Here is a 26,709-nt window from a genome sequence, read left to right on the forward strand (position 1 = left end):
AAAAAAAATCAAATATTAATTTAAACATTATTTTATTATAAACTTTAAAAATTATATATATTTTATTATATATTTAAAAATTTTTTTTTAATTTGTTTTGGAATAAAACTCAAAAAAATTATTTAATTATATTTTAATTTACTTTAATTTTTGTTAATTTCGTTTTATTTTCTGTTAAATGGAAAATATTTTAAAAATTGTAAATTAATTATTGCAAAAATTAAAGAAATAAACTTAAAATTTTATCTTTATTTTATTTTCTGAAAATACTTACAAAAAAGTGCTTCCCCAGCTTAATTAAAAATTAATTAAAATATATAAATATATATATACATATATATTGTAGTTATATCTTTATATAACTAATATATGTAGTAAGAGTTACAAATATACACAAAATTAAATTTTTGGAACAAAAAAATACAAAATATAATTGTTAATTATATTAAATATACATAATATATTTTATTTTTAAAAAAGTCATAAAAGTAAATCATTTTAATTTAGTTCATACTATATATATATGGAAATATATATATGTACATAAAATATAAAATTATAGTTAAGTTTATGTAATGTAAATTTTTATATTTGTATTATACAAAATTATATTTTTTTTTGGAAATTTTAAATATAATAAATATTTCAGAAAAACAAATAACTGTTTTTATATTAAAAATGGAAGTAAAAATAAATTGTATATTCATTTTTACTTATTTTAAGCACAATCATATCTAAAAAAATGTATGTACATTGAAAAGATAATAGATAAATAAATGGATATATATGGATATTGAGATAACAGTAATACACGTACATATAAGTGCGAATCGAATTGATAACATTTTTAGTAAGTTATTATTAAATTTTCTATTTTTATAATGCAATTTAGATCGCCAGAAAAGAAATCTTACTTAGGTATCTGATATTCTTAAGAACTATGTTTTTTAAATACAGGTTAGATCACATGTTATACACGATATCCACAGGAATCACAAGCGTCTATCTAAAGAATACTTTTAGATCTGTGTCTTTATGCACATTTTATTGAGAACCTTCAACTGTTCTTAAAGTCCTTAACACAAAGGACATGAGATACTTTATTTTGCATATCATCAATTTAGAAGATAAATGGAATGATAAAACACATAATTAATGAATTTATTCCCGATATTATTTTATTATTATCTAATATTTTTAACCTTATTTACAAAAAAAAATATTTATTAAAATAAATAATAAAGCGGTAAACAATAGAAATGTTTCACAAAATTTTTAAATTTACCCTAACTAAGTTACAAGATCTTCATCATCATCAGAATGACAATTGGTATCCGAACTTGATTTTCTTCAACAAATCTCTAACCCAAGTTTGATTGTGACCAAATGTCATTTAGTGACCTCTAAATAATCGTTATTAGCTAATTTCAGATTTTGCTCAAGAAAACTATGTAACAATATTTCGGAAAGGGACATTAGTCTCAAAAGAAATAAGGTTTTACTATTACAATCGTGTAATCTACAGATAATCCACTCATTGATTTATTTATTATTATTATAGAAAAAGCAGTAAATAGTGTATAGCTCTCCATTAATAATATTGTGCTATCCTTCAACGTTTGACTGTGGTTAATATTATTAGTTAACCTCACAATATCTGTTTTAGATCTCTTAAAGACTTTTCAAGGTACCATGGTACATTAGAATGAATAACATTCTCCGGGACCTTAACATTGATCTGATCAAAAATACATAAAGGATAGAACCATGAAATTATTTACGAAAACTGATAGACTCACCAACACCGCATTATCGCATCTCAGAATAATTACAGGCGCTCCTCGAGGAGGTATGCAGATCTGAGGTCAATTATTGCTTAGTCTGATGAAGGATAAACAATACTCCAGTCAAGGCGTTGAGAGGGGTGTGAAGAAAGCTCGCAGTTAATAGAGAGTAAAAATGATCAAGTGCACTGACTCAACTAGCTTCAACATTATATAAAAATTCGACAGAAGTTTGATCACTCGTATGATTTATTCGTATCACTGCAAACATGTTGATAAAGTGATATATTTTTCAACGCTACTGATTTCATTATCTTTCTATATGTTTTCATACCCGACAAACTATAGCGTTCTTCACATATGACTTAATAAAATATTCTGGAGAATATGAAATTATCATAATTGGTAAAGTAAGCATAAAAAAAATATATTCAATTTTTTTTTTCAATAAAGACGATTTTTATTTTAATAATTATTTTTAATTTTTTTATAATTTTTATGATATTTTTATTAGTTTTTTATTATAATTTCACATTTTCAGTTACTATAAGATTTCACATTTTTTAAACTTAATACACAGTAATAATGCATAAAATTAATTTAAAAAATTATAACTACAATTTTTTTTTTATTTTATAGTTCATCCATAAGTTTATATGTATATAATTCAATTAATAATTTATTAATTCAGTTAGAATTTGGGCTGATGTTACGTTTACGGAAATTCATGTTTATGAGAAATATTCGGATTTATAAAATACGACACAAAATATTTTTTATTTATTTAATATTTTTTTTAGTTTTTTTAGTTTTTTTCTGATTTTTTGCTAAATTTTTATTTACTAATTTTTTATTTGTCATTTATTTATTTTTTTTTTTATACATAAAGTATTGAAATTACACACACATACATGAAAATACTCAATGAAACTAATTATAAATATTAATTATTTTCTTTTTACTTTGCTACTTTACATTTTCTAATTATTTTTATATTTCATTAATGAGTCAAATTCTAAAATTATTATTTAAGAAACACTAACACAGTTTTTTCTAAATGTTAGAAATATACGAAAGAGTGAAAGAAAAAACTTAAACTTATTTGAATTTGTTTTTTAAACTATGTTAAAAAAAATATTTTTCATAAGTAAAAAAAAATTAATAAAAATATATATAGTGTTTATTAAAATAAAAAAAAGGAAATTTCATAATTTATAAAAAAATAAAACCACAAATCGTCAAATAATATAATTTTATATTAATTATTGAAATAATATTACAAATTACATTTTTAAATTAAAAACTATTTATAAATCAAAATTATAATTACAAATATAATTTACAAAAATACAGTTAGTAATGTAACATATAATTATTAATTTTCACAATTTTTTTAAGGGTTTATATATATATTTTTTTAAGTTTTTTTTTTTGTTCACATTTATATTAAAATTTTCATTTATACTTAAACTTAGCACTAAAAACAGACACATTTATATATAAATTTTATTCAAATTGTATTTCTTTTTATATTTTTTATGTTGAAAACAGTTTTAAGTATATTTGTATTTTTTTTGTTTTTTTTTTAATTTTCATTTTAAAAATGCTTCTAAAAGTTTTATAATTTCAGTTATTGTTGTACACACAGTCACAGATATACTGCAAATGTACTTAATATATTTTTATTTTATTTTTTATATATAATACTGCAAATACGACTAGACATTTATAAATATAAATACATTTGTAAAATATTTTTTTATATTTCTTTATATTTTATTAAATTTTACCGTTGGGGTTTGCTGTTTTCATAACACTGAAATATTATTTTCGTTTTTATTTATAGATATTTTTAATTACTAAGATTTTGAAATATAAATATGAAAACATAAATAAATCACAATTTATATAAGATTCCGATATTAACTGCGTTAGTATGTAATGATAGTTTATGCGATTTAAAAAATATAAATTTAAATATTATTATATATAAATAAAAATTAAATAAGTTAAATTAAATTAAATAAATTAAATTGAAATTACAAATAAAATTAAGGAATCAAAATGAAATATTTTAAAAAATATAACTGAAGCATTAGAAAAAATTGCATTTGCATACATACATCATATCAAAAATATTAAAGAGTATTTTAACATTATTCAAACATATTCACACAGATCTGAAATATATATTTTAGAACCTCAAATTATAAACTTAATAATTACAAAATTTAATAATTTCTTGTAATTATTATAATAATGTCAACTTTTTTATCATATATACACATATTAAATTCAATTATAAACTCTGCTTGCTACTTTTTAAAAAATATTTTGTAATTTAACTTACCATTAAATTTGATATGTGCATGTATGATAGGATATATATATATATATCTTTAAATATATAGTATAATAATATATATTTATATTTATATATAAAATATATATATATACATATAATATAATATAATTATAATACAATATAATATAATATAAAATAACATAATATAATATAATATATCATATAATATAATAATAAAATAATATATATATATATATAATATATATATATAATATATAAATATATATATATAATATATAATATATATATATATAATATATAATATATAATATATAATATATAATAATATATATATATAATATATAATATATATATAATATAATATAATATATGTATTTTATTCTTATTATTTATTTTTAAGTAACCAGTTATAAATAAGAGTGATCTGTATGAATATATTATTAATGAATAATTAAATTCGAAATTTTGAAATAAAGATTTTTAAAATTATAACTCATAAATATATATTAAGTGTAAAATTTTAATTATAAATTCAGCCAAAAATTTAAAATTATTAATACGAAAAAGTAAATAAAAATTAAAAATTATTCACACAATAAATAATTACAAATTATATATAAATTGAATTTTTTAGTCAAATAAGACGAAATAAAGTTTTTAGTTAGAGAAGTTTCTTAACAGTTGTAATTTATAATATAAATATTAAATAAAATAAGAAATAAATAATTAAAAATTTTATATAGTTAATTTATTAATAAATAAATTTAATTTAATCTGAAAATATTTGTTTTTAAATTATAAACACAAAAATATTCAAAAATATTTTATAGTTTAACTTAAGTTTATTAATGAAACTAGAAGAAATTTTATGATACATGCACTATTAATATAAAATAATTAAACATTAATAAATTCAATTTAAAAATTAATTAAATGGAAATTAGTAAAAATTATGGAAGCAATTTTCATATATAATTACATACAATGCAGATTTTCCATTAAAACTCTAATAAAATAAAAAAATGTTTTACAAAAATTATAAAAATTTTTGAAAAATATTAAATAAAAATAAAACACATAAATTTGAAAATACACAAAATTGTTGTTTCATTTAATATCTCATGTTTCTTTAAATTCTTTATATTGTTCGAAGAAATTTACATATGCACACATTTAATTAAAAGTGATTAAAATAAAACTAATTGTAAATATTAATAAAAAAAAATATTTAAATAATTAAATTAAAATTCATTCATATTGTTAAATTATTAATTAATATTACATTTAATAATTTTTATATAAATCATATTTTTAAGATAAAACTTAGTTTATTTTTTCATGCTTAATGTGTAATATTGATATACATCCATTTATTTCAATTTTATATTTTTTATTGTAGAATTTTGTATATATATATATTTATTTATTTAGTTTATTATTTAATTTTAACTACTACACACACGTATATATAATATATATATATTTATTATTTTTTAATTATTGTTTTTTTTTTTAAAAAATTAGCAGTATAATATATAAAATTTAGTCATTACTGAAAATAATTACTTTAAGCTAATTATTATTTATTTAATTAAATTTTTGTATTTAGGTACATTTAAAAAAACTTATAAAATTCATATATAATTTAAAAATTTTCCTTTTTATTTTTCTTGTTACTTTTTTTTGTTTTTATATAAACAGATTGTTTTGTTATATATTTAAATTATTATTTAAATTTTTTTTTGCTTTCTTACATATATATTTTTTTTTATACTCTTAAATAAATAGTTCGACTTGTTTACAGTTTTTTAAAGTTAAAGATATATATGTATAGTTTTAGTACAGAGATTTTATTTAAGATTACAGTATAAAATAATAAATACAATAGTTAAAAAGTGGTTTAAAAATAACATGTTTTGTTTTTAGTATATATAGTTTCTTATATTAAAATTATTAAAATAAAAAATAATAAATATATATTAAAAATATTAGTCAAAGTATTCCTTGTTTTGTTTCACAAATAATAATACTAAAAGTATTATTTTAATATTTATTTATTGATAATTTGAACAGTAATTTTTTAAATTTAAATTTGGCGCTATTTTTTTATTGTGTTAAATTTGTTTTTAAATTAAAAATTAATTTATATGTAAAGTTCAGTAAATTTGTTTTGTATTTGTTTTATTTTTAGCAATGTGCGTTATGAGTACCGAGAAGTTTAAAAGAAAATTTTAGTGCGAAAATTGTAAAAATTTTTTAACTTATAAAAGAAAAAAAATAAAATTTTGAAAAAAAAAGCAATAATGAATTGTTTATGTGCTGACTATATTTTTTGTTTGTTATAATGTATGTATTATCAAACGATTAATCTTTGGAGTAATCATTGATTGATTAGGAGCAATGCGAGTTTTCACTTAAAAATCTAAACTATTCAAATGCATTTATTTGGTTAAATTAGTATGAATGATTACGTTCAGATGAGATCACAATTTGCAATGTTTTAGGATATATAAAAACATAAACAATCCATTATAAATAAATTATACATGTACTAAAAGATCCATTAATTACATACATTTTTCAAATTAATAAAAAAAAATATATGAAATATAAGCTATATATAAATAGTATATCTATATCTATAAAATATGAGTTTCATTATAAATTAAAAAAGAACATTTGTGGTTTATACTATATAAGTTATAATTTTGAGATGAATGGTGTTTTCGATTGGTAAATCTGGATTCAATCTAGATTTACTCTTGATTTACTCTTGATTTACTCTAGATTTACTCTTTTGTTGACCAATCAAACATTTTTAGAGTAATCTAACAATTTTTCTGTCGAGTTAGTAAACATTTACATTTTTCACAAATACATATATCTAATCTATATAATATATCTAAAACAATATAAGTAAGCTTGCTACTTTAACAAAATATCTAGAGTGTTATAAATTAAGCTCGAGGGTTATACATTTTGCACCAGATTCACCAATCGAAAAACCCATAACGATTGAGATTTATTAAAATTCTTTAATCCATATATATATAAGAATAAAATTGTCTTGGGTTGTGCCTAAGTTTCAGTACCTTCCACATACATAATTGTCTTACAAAACTATTATAAGCTATCGTTTATCAAATTTATTCAAAATAAAGTATAAAGTGTTTTTTTCTTTCAGAGTTTTAAAAAAACAGTATTAAGTCTGGTTAAAACGAATTGGCATAATTTTTAAAATATATTAAATGATTTTTAGACATGTTTTTTGTTGTTTTATGTACAATATGAAATATAAAATTTGTAAACACTAAAAAATTAATTAATTTAAATAAAAGAAAACAAAATAAATAATAGTGCTTGCTCTTCTATGGTAACCATTTTTTATCTCATTACTTTGATATATTGCAATTTGTTTGTTGATGACTGGAATTTTGCAATATAATTCCGGTAAACATTCACAATAGACTGATTTTTGAATTTGACTGCTCTAACACTTAAGATGTAAAATTTTTTGTGAATAAAACTTAACTCTGAAGATTATAAGAGCATTGTTGTTGCTTCACATGTTTTCTTTCTTAAGTTGCAAGTATTTTTTTGCTACTCTGAAAGAAAAAATTGCGACTAATTTCTAGTCCAATGGTATAAGAAAATAAAATAAAATATGTGAACATAAAGATTTGATAAATTGTTGAGAATTTACAAAAGAAACATTAAATAAATTAAGGTAACGTAAAAAAAATTGTCCTCTCTTGTGGTCACAGACCTCATATACATTTTTTCAAATTTAATATATCCTTTAGTCATATTAAACAATACGATTTTGTTAAAACGATTGTATCTCAAATTTAGGACAAATTTAAGGACTTGATTTTCCTAATGAGATTCATATATTTCTAATAATTATGTTTATGTACCAATAAAGCTTATAATGCTAACTTATTATAATATATGACAACTTTACCAATTTTTCGAAATAGATAATTAACCTGGTCATTTGACTTATTATAATAAAAAGAATGTGTTTTTTTTTTATTTTTCTTAACTGCTTTCTTTATATAAATCAATTTAGTCTGCTGATTTATGTCAAATTCAGCCCCGCATTATAAATAGCAATTAATGGATCAATTGTTAAGTATAAAAAAGTAATTTGATTTTAAAAATAATTTGATTTTAACTACAATTCGAAGGAAAATATTTTCCTTATAAAATATTTATGTGAATTTTTTTTTTAATAAAAAAACTTAACAACTTGTAACATATTTTCGCACTCAAATTTTCTATTAAATTATTTGTATGTTTCATATAAATTATGTGAATTTTTTTATTTTTTTTTTATATATGTTTAATAAATCGTTTTGATTTTCAACTTAATATATTTTTGTGTGTTGATTACAAACAGCTTTTATGCGTTAGTTACATAGAAATTATATAGAATAAAAAAAAAAGATAAAATAAAATATAAGCATAATAATACAATGACAATTTACAGAGATTTTTTTTACGAATATTTCGTATCTTTGGTATACGTAGAAAAGTTAAAAATTTAAATAAATAATAAGTTTTAGTTAAAAGTTAGTTAAAAGCTGCAATTCTTAAAGATAAGAGATTGTATTTAAATGTATTTTACTCACAGTTTGTCAATAAATATCTTACAATACACAACTAGAAGAGAAGTATTTTTTTTAAATACAGTTTTAAAATATAATTTAAATGGTTTATATTATAGCATGTTTAAACAGATATTAAAATTGTTTGAAATAAATGTTTAGAAATAAATATAAAATAAAAAGTAAAAATAAACAAAAAAAAATAAAAAAAAAACATTAATATTTATGTTAATTAATGCATAATTCAATATTTTTTATATGAAATAATTTTGTATAAATATATTAAATAGTTTTAATAAAATTTAGAAATACAATGCATATCAATCCTCACTGTTATTTCTCTCACCAATTAGTTTGGATTACAAGTGCTCAAGCTACTTTGAACACAAATAAGGCTACCAAGCTAATCCAGATTAAGGATCTGGGTTAGAACCCGAGACACGCTACATAGCATTGCCCTAAGCCACGGTTATCACTTGAACATTTTTTTCCGTATCAAAATTGGTTCAAAAAGGTACCATATCTGTAAAAAAAATGTCCAATATTTTTTTCTATTGTCTTTTAATAAGAAAATACAGTTTATGTAAAATGTACAGAAGATATAGAATAGTACAAGTCTTTCTATCTATATTCATTTTCTTATTTAAATAATCGGACTAACTTTTGCTGACCATACATAGTGCATAACTTTTTTTATAAAATAGTTCTTTGCATAACATAATATCATTTAAGGTCCTAAAATCCATTCCGATCGAAATTTATTAGTTTTATAGTGCATAGTTGCATCTATAAATAAATTTTATTGGATAATAAAATAATATATACAATAAAGTTTGCGCTTCAAAAAACGAGTACCAAAGTACCGGAATACCGTTCGGAATTGTGGCAACCGTGCCTTAAGCAATACAGAAATATAGCAAAACATAGAAAAAAAATTTTAAATATTATTAAAAAAAAATAATATATTATCTAATGTAATTTCTGACCTGCTTATTATATTGTTTAGTAAATATTTTTGTATTAGGTTACTCTGGTTATTTTGTTTGGACATAAATAGTAATAGTAGGTTACATTTTTATTTTAACAGAGTAGCCTAATATTAACTAAGAATAATATATATATTCACATGTTTTAATTTGGAACAGTTACTACTATAAGTATTTTATGTTTGTTTTTAGGCTATTCTTGTTTGATTTTAGTTTTTATGACAAATAAAACCAATACAATTCCAAAAAAAATTAAAATGGTCTTTAACCAGAGGGATCAAAGCTGAGCTTTCAAGAAAATATAACTTTTATTTTATCAATTCTGTAAATATCGGACTTGCGCAAAAATAATAAATAAAAAATAATAAATAAATTAAAAATAATAAAATTTTAAATTTAAAATAAAATTATAATTTTTTACTTATTTTAATAAATCATGATTTATGCATATGAAGCACCTTTATTATTGTATATAGTAATATAATATACAATATATAAAATATATAATTTAATTAATTTATATTATTTTTAAATTATCTGTTTAAACATGCTATACCATAAATAACATTATTCGATTTTATTTTTTTTGCACTCAATTATTTAAACTTACAAGTTTGAATTTAATTAAAAATATATTGCAGAAATTATAATTTTTTTTTAGAATTTATAAATACACTAAAAATGTTGTTGCCTGTTGGATGAGTTTTTTGTTGTATTAAAATTATTATTTTAAATATTATTGTTAATAATATTAAATTTAACTATTTGCTTATGAGTTTTGTAATTGTGCTTCATATATAATGAGAAAAAAAACGTATTTATTATATGCTTATCTTGATGAGAGTTCACAAGAAATATTTAATATTATATATATTAAAATTTAAACTATAGAAATATTTAAAATTAAGTATTTTAAATATATATGTAATAAAATTTATATAAAAAGTATTTCTCAAAAAATAAAAAGAAAAAAACCAAAATAAATCTGAATAAAATTAAAAATGAATTAATTTAAAAAAATATAGTTTTAAAAATAAAAGGGAAACCTATATTTTATTTTCTAATCATTTAATTAAATATAATCAAAAAATATTAAATAAATGTGAATATTAAAATAAATTCAATATTCAAAAAAGAAATTATTATTTATAAAAATAAAGAACTGGACTACTAGGTCCTGCACCTTGTAAAAAAAAAATTATATGTTTTCTATTTTATTTTCGAATTAATTACATTAAACGATAGGCAGCTAAAATATTGACATAAACTAATTTTTCAAAATAAAAATCAATTAGATAGATTTTTTTGACGAATGTGACGCATCTTATTACGAAAAGAAAACTAGAAGGGTTTGAACAGTAATTAAGAAACAACAATCACAAAAATTTCATTAATTTATTTAAATTTTGCTGACCATACAACGCTATTTCGAATATCGTCAAGTACTCATCATCAGTGATCGTAGGAAATATTCGAGTTTTTATTTAATTAGTTTATAGTCCGTATATAATTTGTTGAACTACAAGTGCCAAGCTTAGAACTTGTGCCTGTCAAATTAGAAACGATGGCTAAGCGTGTTTTTCCACAAGTAGCCAAGGCTGTACAAACTTTCAATGCTTAAGTTCCAAGTTCCAAGTCACTTTAATTGTAAGTGACACTAATCAAAGCAATTGCCATGTTTTTTTTTAATTAGAAAGAGCTTACAAATCACTAGTTCAAAGAATTAAAAGTTATTTTTGTAGCTGCCTATTATAACTAAATATTTAAATGAATTAAAATATAAATTTTATTATTTATATATTTTAAATTATTAAATATTTAAATATTTTCAATTTCAATATTTATAAATTTAATATTTTTTAAATATAGTTTATTTTAAATTTCATGATCAAAATCATTATCAATATTTTTAAATTTAATTTTAACTTGGAATTAAAATACTGATCATTGAGTTGTATTAAGAAAAAAAAACTGAAGGAAACTTTATGAATTTTATAAAAATTTTGTGAACAAAACAAGCAAAATAGTTTATAATTTTTTATTTAGTAAAGCGAATTTCGTAAAAACTGCAAAATAAATTGGAAGTTCAAAATTTTTTTAATTAAAATATAAAAAAAAATCATTAAAAATAAAAATAAATTAAAAAACAAAATAATTAAAAACATTAATAAAATATAATATAAACATTGTTGTGTATAAAAAATTATATATTTAATATATGTATAACTATTTTTTTTTATAACTGCAAACAAGGTTAACTACTATATACATAGTATACTAATTAAAATTATACCATGTATACTCTTTATTAGCTAATAAATTATTATATAGATATATATCAATTTCTTTTACTAATTTTTTTTTTGTTCTATTTTTATTATATATAATTTATTTGATATTTGATTTTTCACATATATTTTTTTATATCTATATATCAAATTTTTTTTCTTTTCGTTTTTAAGAAAAACTTATTAGTTTTTTTTTTCTAAGTTAAAATCTACTTGTTCATCAATATTAATATATTTCTGATAATAATAATCGTTTAATCTCTCTGATCATTATGATCGATTTTAAGTAATATAGTTATTAATTTTACATTAAATGCGATGATTTCAAATTTCACTAAAGCAATTTTATAAATTTTTTTTTATTATAAATTGATAAATATATGTATATACATATAGTACTATATATATACATATATGTTTTTAAATTTTATCGATAATACATATATATATTATATATGTATGCGAATAGATAAATAATAATTTATTTGAAATGCTTGTAAGGAAATAGGTTAATGCAGCATGCAAAATTTAATTTAAAATGATTAAATATAAAATACAACTAACTATAATAATTTTTATATGAGAAAATAAATAATTAGAGAAAAATAATTAAAATAGCATTGCACATTTTATTTATAAATAAAAAAGATATTAAAAGAAATTATATTTTAAAAAATAAATGATCGTTGGGCTTATAAGAATCACAATTTTATTTAATATATGTTATGGGTTTTATTTTTTATTTGAGAAGGAAAAGAATACATTAAAAATTAAACGTAAATGTTTTGCAATTTCTTTAAGGCATTTAGAGTAGCGAAAAAAAGGTTTATATAAAATAATACAATAAAATAAAAATATTTCATTTTAGTTTTTTTTTTATATAGAAATATTTCAAAATTCGTCAATAAAACAAAAATAAAATATTTTAAAATTATTAATTATTTTATTTTAATAAAATGGCTCTATATTTGTGTTATTTTATTTACTTTAAATAAATTAATCTATACTAAATAAGTGTATTAAACCAAAGTGAAGATTTTATTTATCGTTATTCTTGTACATACTTAGTTTTTAATTTTTCTGGATCTGAATAATTAGGCTAAATGTTGCTTGGTTGCAGCGGCAGGAAAGCAGATGACTTTCCTTTGACCATAATTAACGATTTACCATAATATGTTTATTTATTTTAATAAATACCTTTCACGAGAACGCTGAACCATTTTTATAGATAAAATTAGTTAAAATATACAAAATAACACAAATCTTATACCTACAGACTAGTGCTTTAAAGTGTTGGAGTATTATTATGTTCGGGCAATTCGGTACGTACGGTTCGTGAACAACTCAAAGCAGTGAGATGCAGCAGGAGCAGTTAGAGTACAACAATGTTCAGGCAGTTTAATTTTCGAGCTATTCAAATAATATGTTACTCGAACAGTTTCAACATTATGATGCTCAAACATTATAGTCCATGACCAATTCAAACATTACAGTGTTTGCTCACTTCTATCTTTATGATGCTTGAGCAATTTGAGCATCACAATCGTCGAACAGATCAATGATTGTTCAATCATGATACAACATACATTATAATGATCGAACCTTTCGATCATCTCCATTCTCGAGGTATTCAAGCATCACAATCTTCGACCAGATCATACTGATGCCTGAAACGTTTACGCACTAGATGCTCAAGCAGTTTGAGAAATGCGATGCGTGAGCATTTCACACATTACAACATTCAACGCAATCAGTTCCGAGGATTACCATACCCGTGCAGCTTGAGCATTACGACACTCAAGTAATTCCGAGCATTACGATACTTGAGCAGTTTAATCATTATGTTGCACGAGCAGCTCAAACATGATGCATGCACAAATCAAACATTACAATGATCGAACCTTACGATCATCGCCATTCTCAAGAAATTCGAGCATAACAACCTTCGACCACATCATACTGCTGCCTAATCATACGGATTAAAATGCCTGAATCGTTCAATGATCGAACAGTTGTAACATAATTAAGTTCTAAATTATGATGCTCGAGCAATTCGAACATAATGTGAGTTCAGTATTTTGAGCAATGCGATGCGCCAGCATTTTGAACATCAGACACTCAACACGAGCAATACCAAGGATTACTATACTCGAACAGCTTGAACATTGGCATACTCTAGAGCATTATGCTACTCGAGCAGTACGATAATAGTATTCGAAAATTTTTCGAATAGTAGTCTACTTTAGAGTACACTTCTAGCTCATGGAGGTAGCTATTAGAATAGCTAATCAAATAGTAAATCTACTATATATTTCATATTGTTTCTATTTTTATACAAAGATTTATAACAGCATTATATAACACTATTAGATGTTCTAAAATTTTCGAACATCTTACTGTGCTAAGCAAATACTGGAACACAACCGTACTCGGACATCAAAATGCTAAATGCTTCAAACGGCTCTTTCGAATAGCTCACTGTGCTGAGAAAATTGCTGGAACACAGTCGTACGCGGACATCGAAATGCTATATGCTTCAAACAGCTCTTTCGAACAGCTCACTGCGCTGAGCAAAATGCTGGCACACAACAGTACTCAGACATCGAAATCCTAAATGCTTCAAACGGCTCTTTCGAACAGCTCACTGTGCTGAGCAAAATACTGGACACAATCGTACTCGGACATCGAAATGCTATATGCTTCAAACAGCTCTTTCGAACATCTAACTGTGCTAAACAAAATACTGGACACAATCGTACTTTGACATCGAAATGCTAAAACCTTCGAACAACTCGAATAATGGAAGCACTACTTACTACACACTGATATAAAGTAAATATTTAAAAAATACGTAGACATGCATTCACAACGGGCAACAGCATTTTTGTTTCATTCAATATATAACTTATAATAGCACACCTATTTTTTTCTTTGTAAATAATTAAAAGCTTTGGAATTATCTACAACATTTATAGCATCAACAATACAATACAAATAAATCTTATATAAAATGATATTCAAATATTATAGTTACGTATATGAGAGAAAATACAAGTAGTTTACAACACACAAACATATACATTTGAGTACAAAATAAATAAAAATGTCAAAAAAAAAATAAATAAATATAATAAAAATAATATTTAAATTATAACTGCTCACTGCTTTTAAGTAATATTTTTTTTGTTTTTTTTTTTTTGAAGATTTAAAAAATTTTTCCTAATATAGATAAATAGATAAATTCATTTGTGCATAATCGAAATGTGTTGTAGACACGCTTCAGTTTAGAAGGAAAAATATTCGAATGGAGAAAAACTTATTTTTATAAAATAATAAAATAATTATATTAAGGAAAAATTTTTTTCTTATAGACTTTGGAAGATAAATAAAAATTGTTTAATAATGTTCCATATTTGAGAAAATTGTGAAATTATAAAATTTACTAATCTCACTTGAGTAAGTTTAAAAAATCTTTTCTTGTTTTTTAAATGTACGTAGTTTTACTGTTATTCGTATTATTATAATTATTTTAAATATTTTTATATTTTTTTTTTTTAATTAACAATTAAGAAATACTTGCTAATATTGGCATTTGTAACACAAGTTTTTAAATTCACTTGCAAATTTAAATCGTTAAATATAATTATAATTTGTCAAACAATTAAATTAAAATCTATCCAATAATATAATATGTATGTTTGCTAATCTCATCACCCATCAATTTCATACTTAACTTACTCTTTGAATTCAATCCATCAGTTAACATAGAGTGGTAAGTTGTCCGCTTTCATTTTATGTCCAAATTGTTTAATTATGAATTTAATTATAAATAAAACTTGCAGCATCACAAAGTGCATCACTATCATCATCAAATTTACCATTCATAGTGTAACTGGAACCAGCTCCGTATGCCCATTCTTTTTTAATAAAATCACCATCATTCGTAGAGGATGATGTATTATGTAGAGCACCTAATGAGCTATGATCTAAACGAAAATCATCATCGTCATCTGGATATAATTGTGTTGGTATGCTGTCAGGTATGGAATGCGGTTCGAAAAGATTTCCGTAAGGTGGCAGCACATGAGTTAAATCGACATGGTGGTCTACAAGATCACTATCAAAGTTTGATATGCGATATTTTGAACTCGGTGGTGAATGTGGAGATTGCGGCGCGGCTGAATCTTCAAACATTATTTCCTTTTTAATAAGTAAATCATTCGAATTATCACCCGAACCGGAAGAGTAAAAGTTTGGTTCAGTTTTAATAATGGCAGTTGTAGCCAGGGACGGGGAAGATTTCTCATCATCGTCATCATCATCAAAATGTCGGCCATTTGTAGCACGATGTAAATTGGGATCGTGGTCATTTTCATCATCATCCAAATCAGCTGGATGGCGATGTCGGTGGTGGTTTCGGTGGTTATTGCGTTGCAATGCACGATGATTGTTGCTGATTGAATTCGAGTTATGATTATGTGTGCTACGTATAGTTGAGGTACCAATGCCAACAGAACCAAGAGCTAATGTCTTATTGACCACAACAGATGAGGAACACGAAGTTGAAGAGGACGATGGTGATGGTGATGGCGATATACCTAAATTAAATATAATATTTAATATTTTATATGTTTTTTGTAAATAAATTGTAATGTTTTTTTAAGTGAATAGTTTATAACTATGTATTTTATTCTTTATTTTTCAGTCTTTGATTTTGTTTTTTTTTCGATTTTATATAGTATAGAAATAAGTAAGAAACTGAACCCTGTCAAATTTGAACCGTGGACTTTAACACGGCTTTTGTTAACACACAAAGCCAATGTGCACTTAATATGCGTTATTCAAATTTATTATTTATTTATAAATAAACAACAAACATTGTCAAAAGTCAAGTTGAATAACACAAATGAAGCGAATTAATTTAGTAGATGTTATTGTTAACCAAATTATGTAAAGTGAACTTTGAACTACTCCCACACACGGTATATTTTTTAGATCTGACAAAATAACGATTACCAACTACTTGAAAGTCACAAGGGAATACTTAACTTAATGTAAATATTTCGAATGAATTGCTAACCAAAAAAAGGCTAATAACAACAAATCATTCTATATGAAAGGTAGGTATTTAAGACCAATTATTTCTTCTTTCCCATTTCACAAAAAATATCTATCTTATAGTCCTATCATGTTTTTATTTATAGGATTTCCATATGAGTTACACCAACAACACATACGTAAGATTTAGATACGTTAAAAAACGTATTAAGTTTAAAGAGAATATAATTTCAAATGAAGACAAAATAATAAATTTATAATAAATAATAAATAAATAAATATAAATATATATAAATATATATAAATATATATAAATAAATATAAATAAATTAAATATAAATATAAATAAATATAATAATATAAATAAATATAATATTTATAATAAATAATAATAAAATAATATTCGAATATGTCAGATCTTTTGATCTGTTCCACCCCATTATGAACTCAAACTGCAGTTAAACTATATTTTATATTTATATTATATTACTTAATTATAAAAATTAATAATAATAGATATAGAACCAAATAGATGTGTTACACATGAGATTTATTTTCTAGAAATTAAAACGTGTTCGCACATCATATGAAAGCACAACACATTCAGTACTAATACAGAGTCCCTAAAATGCTAGGAATAGAAGACCAAAACGAATATACTAAGTTAAGATCAGTGGGGCATTGACGTAAAAATAGCTGGGAAATATAATTAGAAGCATTGGTATCTTGATAGTAATATGGAATATAAATAATAATAAAAATTAAGTAAAAAATAGAGCTATTGTTTACAATATTTTTTGGACCAAGACTCCACACTTTATTTGGTTAAACGAAAGTTAGGTGAAGGTGTTAAATCCTCTACCAAAAAATATAGGAAGTTTTTCCCACTCGACATAAAGAATATAAAAAATATTCACATAAACTATTAAGAAAGGTTTTATCCTACATAAATAAATCAACGGTTGACGCATGCTTGACATAGACAAAGCAGATATTACAGTTTCTTCATGCTTCTCACAAGCAGGTAAAATAAATATAATGCAATACAAATATGAATAGGTTAGGTTAGAGTAGCGGCTTTATATCCACTTGAGCTCAAATAATGGTCAGTTTTGATACCACAAAGAGCATGAATAACTAATCAATAAGATAGAAAATTTTCCATGTGATTTGATTTATTTAATAAACCAAATGAAAATCTTTTGAAAAACCCGCGCCTAACTCCAGCGTTTGGACTGATGTATTTGCACCAATTTTTGATTTTAATTTTTTTGCCAAATTTTATAATGGTAAATAATAAAATAAAAAATAATTTTTTTTTATTTACATTCAAAGAAAAAGACGACAGTAGCCTAATACAAATATATTAAGTAAATTATTTTTTTTATTTCCACTAAAATGCTATCTGTTCAATAGGAATTCAAAGGAAATACTTTACCTGTTTGTTGCACTACACTGGCTAGTGCGGAAGAAAGCGTTGTGGCTCCACCAGTTGAATGTATAATTGGTGTTTTACGCAGTAATTGTTGCTGTAAAGTACTACTCGAACCAACACCCTGTATAACTTGAGTTTGTTGCTGAGTGATGCCACTTATATTTGGATCATTTTGCATATAATTTTTGAAAACAATAGTACGTGTGGGTGTGGATAAAAGCAATTGTTGTTGGTGCTGTTGCTGTTGGTGGCGTTGCAATTCATGAGATGCGTTTGATTCATTCGAAGAATCATCACCAGTAGTTAAATGTGAATTTTTAATAGTGGATGTAGTAGTTACAATGTGTGTACCATGCATGCCATCACTCATGCCTGAATTATCATCCATATCATCGTGATGCTGATGTTGCAACCCGCTAGTGCTGGGACCATCAAGACTTGATTGTGGTTCCAACTTTACTATAGCCGGTGTAGTAGAAGTTTTTGTGTTTGAAGTGCCACTACTTGTTGTAGTGGACGAGGATTGCTCATATTTAATAGTTGTGGTTACTTGAGATGTTTGATCACGTTGATGCACCTGCATATGTGTTTGAAGCGAGGATTGCGTGTGCAACTTTTTATTACAGATTTTGCATTCGAAAGGAAAATCACCAGTATGTGTGCGAGCATGAATTTTTAAATTGTAACGTTGACCAAAACCTTTACCACAAACATCACATCTAAGAGAGAAAATAAATATTAAAATGTATAAGCATATATATGTATATGTAATTAAAATGACTTACTTATGTAGTTTAACACCAGAATGTAGTTTTGAATGGCCGCGTAAAGATGCTAGAGCGCTAAATACTTTCCCACATATTTCACATGTTAGATTAACGTTTTCGTTGTGAATTTTTTTGTGCACCTTAAAGTACTCGAAGCTCATAAACTCTTTGTGGCAGACATCGCATTTATATTTGTGTCGTTCCGATTGCTGACCGGTGTGAACTCGCATGTGTTTAATAAAATTTGGTCTGAAACGTACAACACGCCCACATATCTGGCATTCGTAAGGTTTACAACGCAGACAGTGTTTCTCATAGTTCTTAAGAGACTTCAAAACCATATTGCAAATAGCGCATTTCATGTTATTGGCATGGCCGGAGCGATGGATATCGAATAGTTCTTTAGAATCGAACTTTTCAACGCACTCTAAGCATTGATAAGTTGTGGTAGTGGTGGATGCTGCAGCGGTAGTCGGTGTTGAGCTTGCTTGGACGACAACATTAGAAGTTGATAATGGTGATGCGCTAACAGGTGCATTATTGATTGTTGTTGAACTTGATGGCAATGGAGCGGTTGTGGAAGATGCTGAAACAATTGCTGTGGATGGTGCAGCAACAACTGTTTCAGTTATGGGCAAGGAAGTATTTGTTGAACTTGCGGCTACAATGGCAGAATTACTAGAGTTCACAACGACTGAAGTTGCTGTTGAATTTGAAACTGGAGCTGCTTGCAGAATGAGTTGTGTTGTAGGTCCACCCACAGGCACACCTTGCTGTACTACGTTAAGCACTGTCATTGGATTTCTACTTATAACAGCAGGCATACGCACGAATGTAGCACCCGTCACACCGCCCAAAGAGTTGCTTATGTAAACAGGACGTCGTTGTAGTTGTACCAATGCTTCAGATACTGGAACTGATAAAGCTCTGCCGGAAGTACTTACTATTGAACCAGCTGGCAATACCAGTTGTGGTGCCTGCGACACAAGTGCTGAATGGTGTGTAGTGATTGTTGGTGTTGTGATATATTCCATATTATTATCTGAACTCATTTCATTCGGATCTTGCCGCTCTAATTTTACGTGTGTGTGCAAATGTGGTGGATCTTCATCTTCGTCTGCGGCCTGCGCTTCCTCTGCTATATCTTGTAAATTTTCATCATTCAATTCTGGATCTTCCATATCATCTTCCTCTTTGATAGCGGCAACAGCTCTTGATTGTATAATTATGCGACGCTCATGCAACTGGTTTAGCTGTTGAGCAGATTGCGTATTTGCGACAATTGTTGTTCCCTCCGCTGAGTGATTATAATCGGAAGCGCTTGTTATGATATTGTTCGGTGGGTTTTTTAATTTTATTTTATTGCTAGTGACAATAGTATTTTCCGTCACCATTCCATTTACAACTTCATCGTCTTGCTCCATAGGAGCATCCTGCAATATAAATTCGATTTGTTGCGACAGAGCACTGTCATTCATGGCCATTAGACCATCAAGATCTTTGCCAGCAGTTGTTGAACCGACACCGCCACTGACGCTATGGTCCCCAAAAAGCGAGGGCAACGCATTTGCACTACGCGAAGTGGCGCTGCTTAGAGTACTATTAGCTGCGCTGCTGGCCATTTCCATTTTATTTAAACGTTGTTTGTTTCGTAAAAAAAGTGCGTTAATTTTATTTTACAAATATTTTTGTACGATTTACATTTATAAAACTTATTTCAGTCAAAGTTTTTATTATTTTTCAATTTTTCTCACATTCCACATTTTTTCTGCATAGTTTCAGTTTTCATACCGAATTGCTTTTCCTCTTTGCATTTATTGATTTCCCTTTCGTTATTTGGTGGAAAACTTTATGTAAATATTTGAAGAAAATATAATAAACTATTTAAGCAAAATTTGACTGCGGAAAAAATTATAAAATTAATCAAACTTTTCACTTTTCCTCCATTTTCTTTTTAGTAATTTTTACATTTTTTCTTAATTTTTTTCTTCACACTCCATAAAAACGTCAAAGTCAAAAATTTTCTTTGAAATTGGAAAATTTTTCGTACCTCCTTTGCGCTATAATTCCTTTTTTCCCCTTTCGTTTTGATGTTTTACAACAAAAACTTTTTGTTTTCCTTTTAACGCATGGTTGTATTTTGAACAAAATTATAGATTTTACTTGCGAATATTATCGTATCACACGTAAATAATTTTTATAAAATATAACTACTTTTACAAATTTCACGATTAAACACTTTTTATAAGTCTATATTAATATATATTTTCATTCAGTTGTCTTTGGCAATATGGTATTTACATATAATCAACTCATTATTAATGCGCGCTATATAAATACAACCTTATATGGTATGTTTTTGCGTTTTTATTTTTATTATTTTTGACATGCTTCTTTATAAATTGTCAATCGCATTTTCCTTTCTTACCACATTCAGTTTATTTATTTTTTTGATTTGCTATTTTCTGCTTTACGCATAACTTAAATTTATGTGAAGAGGGGCAGTGGATTTAGCGTTTTAAAACAATTCCCCGTTTTTACTATGATTCTGTTTTCTTCAAGTAAACTTTTGGGGTTGAATAATTTCAGCGCCTTGCTTGAGTTAAAAAGCACCATAAACAAAACATTTAAAATAACTTTTTCATTTACATATTGTTTTTACAATTAAGTCATGTAAACACAAATTTTTCAGAATTTTGCTGGTCCTTTATCGTTCTATGCTCGTCCATTTTATAACTATTTTCGGCATTGTTAAGAACGCCAATTTCTTTTCAAACTTTAAACTGCATTAAACTCAACACTTTTCTTTCTTTAATATTATAGTTTTTATTGCATATATTAGTTTAAATATCATTCATATTGTATTTTAAACACTTTTTTACTAAAACAAAAAAACATTTAACAATTCGCGGAACTACACTCTTCGTTGCAGCGTACGTTCCAACTAATTTCATGTTCCAACATATAGTGCCTCAAAGAAGACGTAGATAAAGCGTACCATCCACACTTTTACAGATGATATCACATTTTGCAAATGTTGGCTTGACCATAGATCAATTTATTTTACTGGTAAACTTTGATAAACTCCTAAATTGGTAAATGTTACCAATTTTAGCAAATATATATATATTTAATCATTTGTTCTACCAATTTTATTCAACTCTATTCGTTGTGCTGCAGAGTACTTATATAGTATAAATTAAGAGTACTTAGAGTGAACAGGCTCGATATTAATGCATGGTATTCCAATCTAGCAAGCGAGAGTTTGAATTGAAACGTTTGCATCAAGAGGTTTATTTATAATGTAGGGAAATGTTATAACCAAACCTGTTTGTCCATTATAAAGGATATTTCAATATATAATTATTGATTAAAAAATAATAATATTCCACATTTTTTATAACATATAATACGAGAAACCCCAAAAACACTAGAAAAAGTAAATTTATTACTTTAATAATCAATATAAACTTTATTTTCATAAGAACTGGATCCGTTATTTTAATTAATCGTAATTTGTTAAATAAGTAATATTATAGAATCTCATTTTTTAATTTGGTATTCCAGTAAAGTAGTATTTTTTGCGTAAACAGAAATAAATACATTCACACTATCAGAATTAAAGCATGATATAGACGATGTTACATGTATGCAGAGTCGTATGTAGACCAGTTATGCGCTTTGCTATACACTTAGAAACAAAGTGTTATTTTACCAAATACATTTCTGTCTACCGAAATTTGGTGTGCACTTGAATATACGCAGTCCGATTTAATATGCATACATGTAGCATTCTCTTGCTTAACTCGATATATATGCAATAGTATCATTTCTCATTTGAAATCCATACAGAAAAACTGCAAGTTATTAAACACTATTATTCGGTTAGATAAAAATGGTGTTGGAATAGTTAAAAATAATTATTCCAATATTAAAGACTTTCCACAAGTTATTAAAAATTAAAAGGTTGCTATTCTACTCTCCTTGTTTCCAAATGAGGTTTTTACTTTATTTAGAACTTTGTTATATTAATATCCAGTGCTTAAAGAATAAAAACACTAGATAAAAACACTACACTTAAAACAAGTGTTCTTAATTAATTAAAAATTGGTCACTTTGCCATAATATAGAAATGTATATTAAATAAAATAGAACAAATAATTTTATCAACATTCCTCTTTTTCTTGCACTTATAATTCATATAAAAATTTTACTCTAATAACAAAACTGTTATATAATAATTCATATTACAAATAAAAATGTTTTTTGTGCATATATTCGTGATATAAATTTTTGTTACAGAATTCCATACAATTCAAACATATCTTAATTATCACGCCAGATGGCACATGTATATGTAAGTGGTGGCAGCACTTTTTTATTAATTTGACATAAGTTATTTTGAATAGGAAAAAATTGCTTTATTTGTAAATTTTATATATAACATATTATTACTAATTACATAAAAGTATTTAAAAAATATAAAACTAAAAATAATAAACATAATAATTATTATCGAGTTTCAACTCGTTTAAAAAGTAAATCATACAAACAGCAAAGATTAAATTTGTAACTAAACACAGCAAAAAACATGTTTTCATAAAATATCAAAGATTTCTTTGTAAAATATAATCACCGAATTAATTACCGTAAAAATATTTAAAGTTATTAAGAAATACAAATTGAAATATACAAATTTAATGAAATTTATGAGATATACAAATTGTGTAATTTTTGTGTTGTGAGAAGTTCAAAACATTGTAGTGTCATTTCTGCTAAAGAGAACAAGTACAATAACAAAACAATCAAAAAACATTGTGAAAATAATTTTCAGTCTGTTTTCAACTTCGTTCGTGTCGGGTTGGATCTCGTTTGTGTTGATGGTGGTTTGTACAATTTTGATATGAATGTAAGTTCCAATAGGAATTTCTAATTGAAAAATTAAAAAATAAAGTAAAAATTCATGAATAAGAATTATTTACAAAAAATTAAATATGCTTTAAAATTATTTTAAATATAATAAAAGTAAATTCGTGTTTTTTTTATTTAAACTCGAGTGGTTTGTTTTTCTTATCTACACCAAATGAAAATTACTTGTGCAACCCGTAACAAATCGAAAAATTTCAAAATATTGACTTACAAAATGTTGCAAAAAACAAAAATAATTTTATAAAATATATACGTTTTGGGGAAAATTGAATAAGTTTGGTTATAAAATAACGAGGTTTATGTTTTGAAGTTGTATAGTTAAAAAGTTAACAAAATTTTTTATTACTGAAAAAAGTTGAATGGGAGAGAAAAGTTGTTGAGCAAGAAAACCAGCAGAGAAAATCAGGTTTTTGTTGTGTTTTTCTCCTTTGTTTTTGTTTTGCTGTGTGCAATATGAGTGAGCCCAACAAATACCAAATATTAAAAAAAAAAACATAAAAAATGGGCAACAAAAAATCGATGCAGAAATCAACAAAATCAAAATAGAAATTGTTGTGTGTGCTTTACGAATATACTATGACCTTTGTGCAAAGAAAAATAACCAAAATTAACCAACGAAAAAAATAAATAACAAAAAAAATTAAAGGATATTTAAAAATTTTTTACTTAAACATATTTTCCAACACTTTCTACGTTCCTAGGCTACTGTGTGAAACGCCCACAGATTCAAGATTTCAATGCCGCCAAGTGCAGCAAAGCAAAGTTGATGTTTTGTTACACAATAATTTCTAAAAATAGTTTATATTACAAAATTGGGTTAATTAAATACAATGTCTTCCAATTGTTTATTTTTTAAATCAAAAATTCAGTTTTTAGTTCAATTAAAAAACTTAAAACTTAGCCTTAGAACGCATAAACGCTTCACTTCTTCAATTATGAAGAAGTAATTTTTATTAAAATTTTGTCACTTTATTTATTAAAAATAAAAGTAATCAATAAAATAAACATTTCTAGGCTACTTTCCATTAAAAATAATTTTGCTCAAAGCAAAATATTTTATTAAAAATATTTACATACAAAATTAAATATTATATATATTTAATTTTGATTACGGCAACATAATGGGCCAATAGGCTTAAGTTGAACCCTTATGAATCGCCGGTTAACCTTACCTAATCTAATTTTGTTTAAATGGTTACTTAATTACTAATAAATATATTATATAAAATGACAAATATAAGACAAAATAACAATATAAATTAAAATAAATAATTTAACGAATTTTGTTGTTTTTTAATTATGTTCGTTGCTTTTTTGTAATAATAATTTTTGTTTTTTTTTTAATCTAATTTTTATCAAATCATTTTAATTAATTAGAAAAAATCATAATAGGCCTTGTTTAGAAAAGATATATAATTTTTCCTTTTTCAAATAAATTGGCATAATTTAACGTATTTCGTTTTTTTTTTTAATAATATTTTTTGTTTTTTTTTAATATAATTTTTATCAAATCATTTTAATTAATTAGAAAAAATCATAATAGGCCTTGTTTAGGAAATACATATATTTTTTTCTTTTTCAAATACATTGGCATCAGTTTTTATTTCATAAATTTAAAAAACGTAACTGCTAATATGTTCGAAAATAAGTTTAAGTAAAATTCCAAAAAAGTATTTATTTTTTTATAACTTTTTATCAGTTGCCACTTAGTGCATCTCATCAAAACTACGGTTAATATCACTTTTTAATTATAAATAAAGTGTTAACTTAAAATTAAAAAAGTGTTACAAAGTTATAAAAGCAAATATAATAAATTTGAATACAAAAGGAAAAAAATGTCGACCACCTCGTCTGTCGAAACACCAACATCTCCAACGGGTCCATTGCAACCAAATCAAAATCATCACCTACATACAACAACCGCAATTGTTGTTAATTCTGGCACTGCATACAATCATGCCATCACTAAACGCACTCATTCGTCATCATCGACTAACTCAAATTCTGATGGAGCAGCAGTAGCACCAGCACCACCAATAACAAACAATATGAACAATACAAATGTTGGCAACAATATCATACAAAATCATAATCAATCCACCCATTCATCTTTGACCTTATCCTCTTCCACATCTTCATCACCTTCCGTTTCGGCATCTACTTCGGCCGCTGTGCATCAATTGCATTCGTATTCGCAGTATGCAGCAAGGCCAACAACGTCATTGTCGACCTCCATAGCTGCCGTTACCAATACAGTCATTAATAACAACACCAATACCAACAATACAACGCCAAACAGCATTAAGCGCCATACAGACGTATCTGTCTGTTCGTCCTCATCATCTTGCTGCTCCAGTTCCGGTTTGGTTCCAGCCACTGGAGTAACTGTTATAGGAAATTCAGCAAATGCTGCCACTTGTACCGTTACTCCAGCTGTTGTCAACAGCGGTGGAAGTGCACTGATTACACAAAAAATGTCACGTACAATTCCATCAGATAAGGTAAGTGGCAAATGTAAATTTATTT

The 26,709-nt window shown here is 24.6% G+C and overlaps 2 protein-coding genes across 5 annotated transcripts in view; one reads left to right on the forward strand and one right to left on the reverse strand.

The window, feature by feature from the left end:
• Positions 1-9,031: 9,031 nt before the first annotated feature.
• LOC119670716 lies at positions 9,032-22,194 on the reverse strand. Of its 2 annotated transcripts, XR_005251725.1 has the most exons (4): positions 19,273-22,194; positions 18,491-19,206; positions 15,733-16,592; positions 9,032-9,243 (listed from the first exon to the last, which is right to left on the reverse strand). XR_005251725.1 is itself a non-coding variant. In XM_038081101.1 (3 exons), the coding sequence occupies exons 1-3, from the start codon at positions 20,880-20,882 to the stop codon at positions 15,814-15,816; spliced, it is 3,105 nt and encodes a 1,034-aa protein (XP_037937029.1). In that variant the 5' UTR covers positions 20,883-22,194; the 3' UTR covers positions 15,575-15,813. The 2 variants fall into 2 exon arrangements, 1 of the variants encoding a protein (XP_037937029.1); XM_038081101.1 differs by lacking the exon at positions 9,032-9,243 and having other exon boundaries at positions 15,575-16,592.
• A 1,907-nt stretch (positions 22,195-24,101) lies between these two features.
• The window catches only part of LOC119670717 (uncharacterized serine-rich protein C215.13), a 103,270-nt gene continuing 100,662 nt past the window's right edge, over positions 24,102-26,709 (forward strand). Inside the window, exons 1-2 of one of the 3 annotated variants that reach the window (XM_038081102.1) lie at positions 24,102-24,163; positions 25,883-26,684. In XM_038081102.1, coding sequence (XP_037937030.1) covers positions 26,019-26,684 — 666 coding nt within the window. In that variant the 5' untranslated portion in view covers positions 24,102-24,163; positions 25,883-26,018. Of the gene's footprint in view, positions 24,164-25,807; positions 26,685-26,709 lie in introns of those variants that run through there. The other 2 variants (XM_038081104.1, XM_038081103.1) reach the window with 2 other exon arrangements.

This window comes from Teleopsis dalmanni, chromosome 1, assembly GCF_002237135.1.
Source record: "Teleopsis dalmanni isolate 2A chromosome 1, ASM223713v2, whole genome shotgun sequence".
Classification (NCBI taxonomy): domain Eukaryota; kingdom Metazoa; phylum Arthropoda; class Insecta; order Diptera; family Diopsidae; genus Teleopsis; species Teleopsis dalmanni.

Excerpts from the sequence above, each read along its gene's own strand:
- LOC119670716 (XM_038081101.1), bottom strand. The coding sequence starts at position 20,882 with ATGGAAATGGCCAGCAGCGCAGCTAATAGTACTCTAAGCAGCGCCACT. Across the intron at positions 19,207-19,272 it reads TCTGGTGTTAAACTACATAA|ATGTGATGTTTGTGGTAAAG; the intron begins GTAAGTCATTTT and ends TTTCTCTCTTAG. Across the intron at positions 16,593-18,490 it reads CAGTGTAGTGCAACAAACAG|GTATATCGCCATCACCATCA; the intron begins GTAAAGTATTTC and ends TATTTAATTTAG.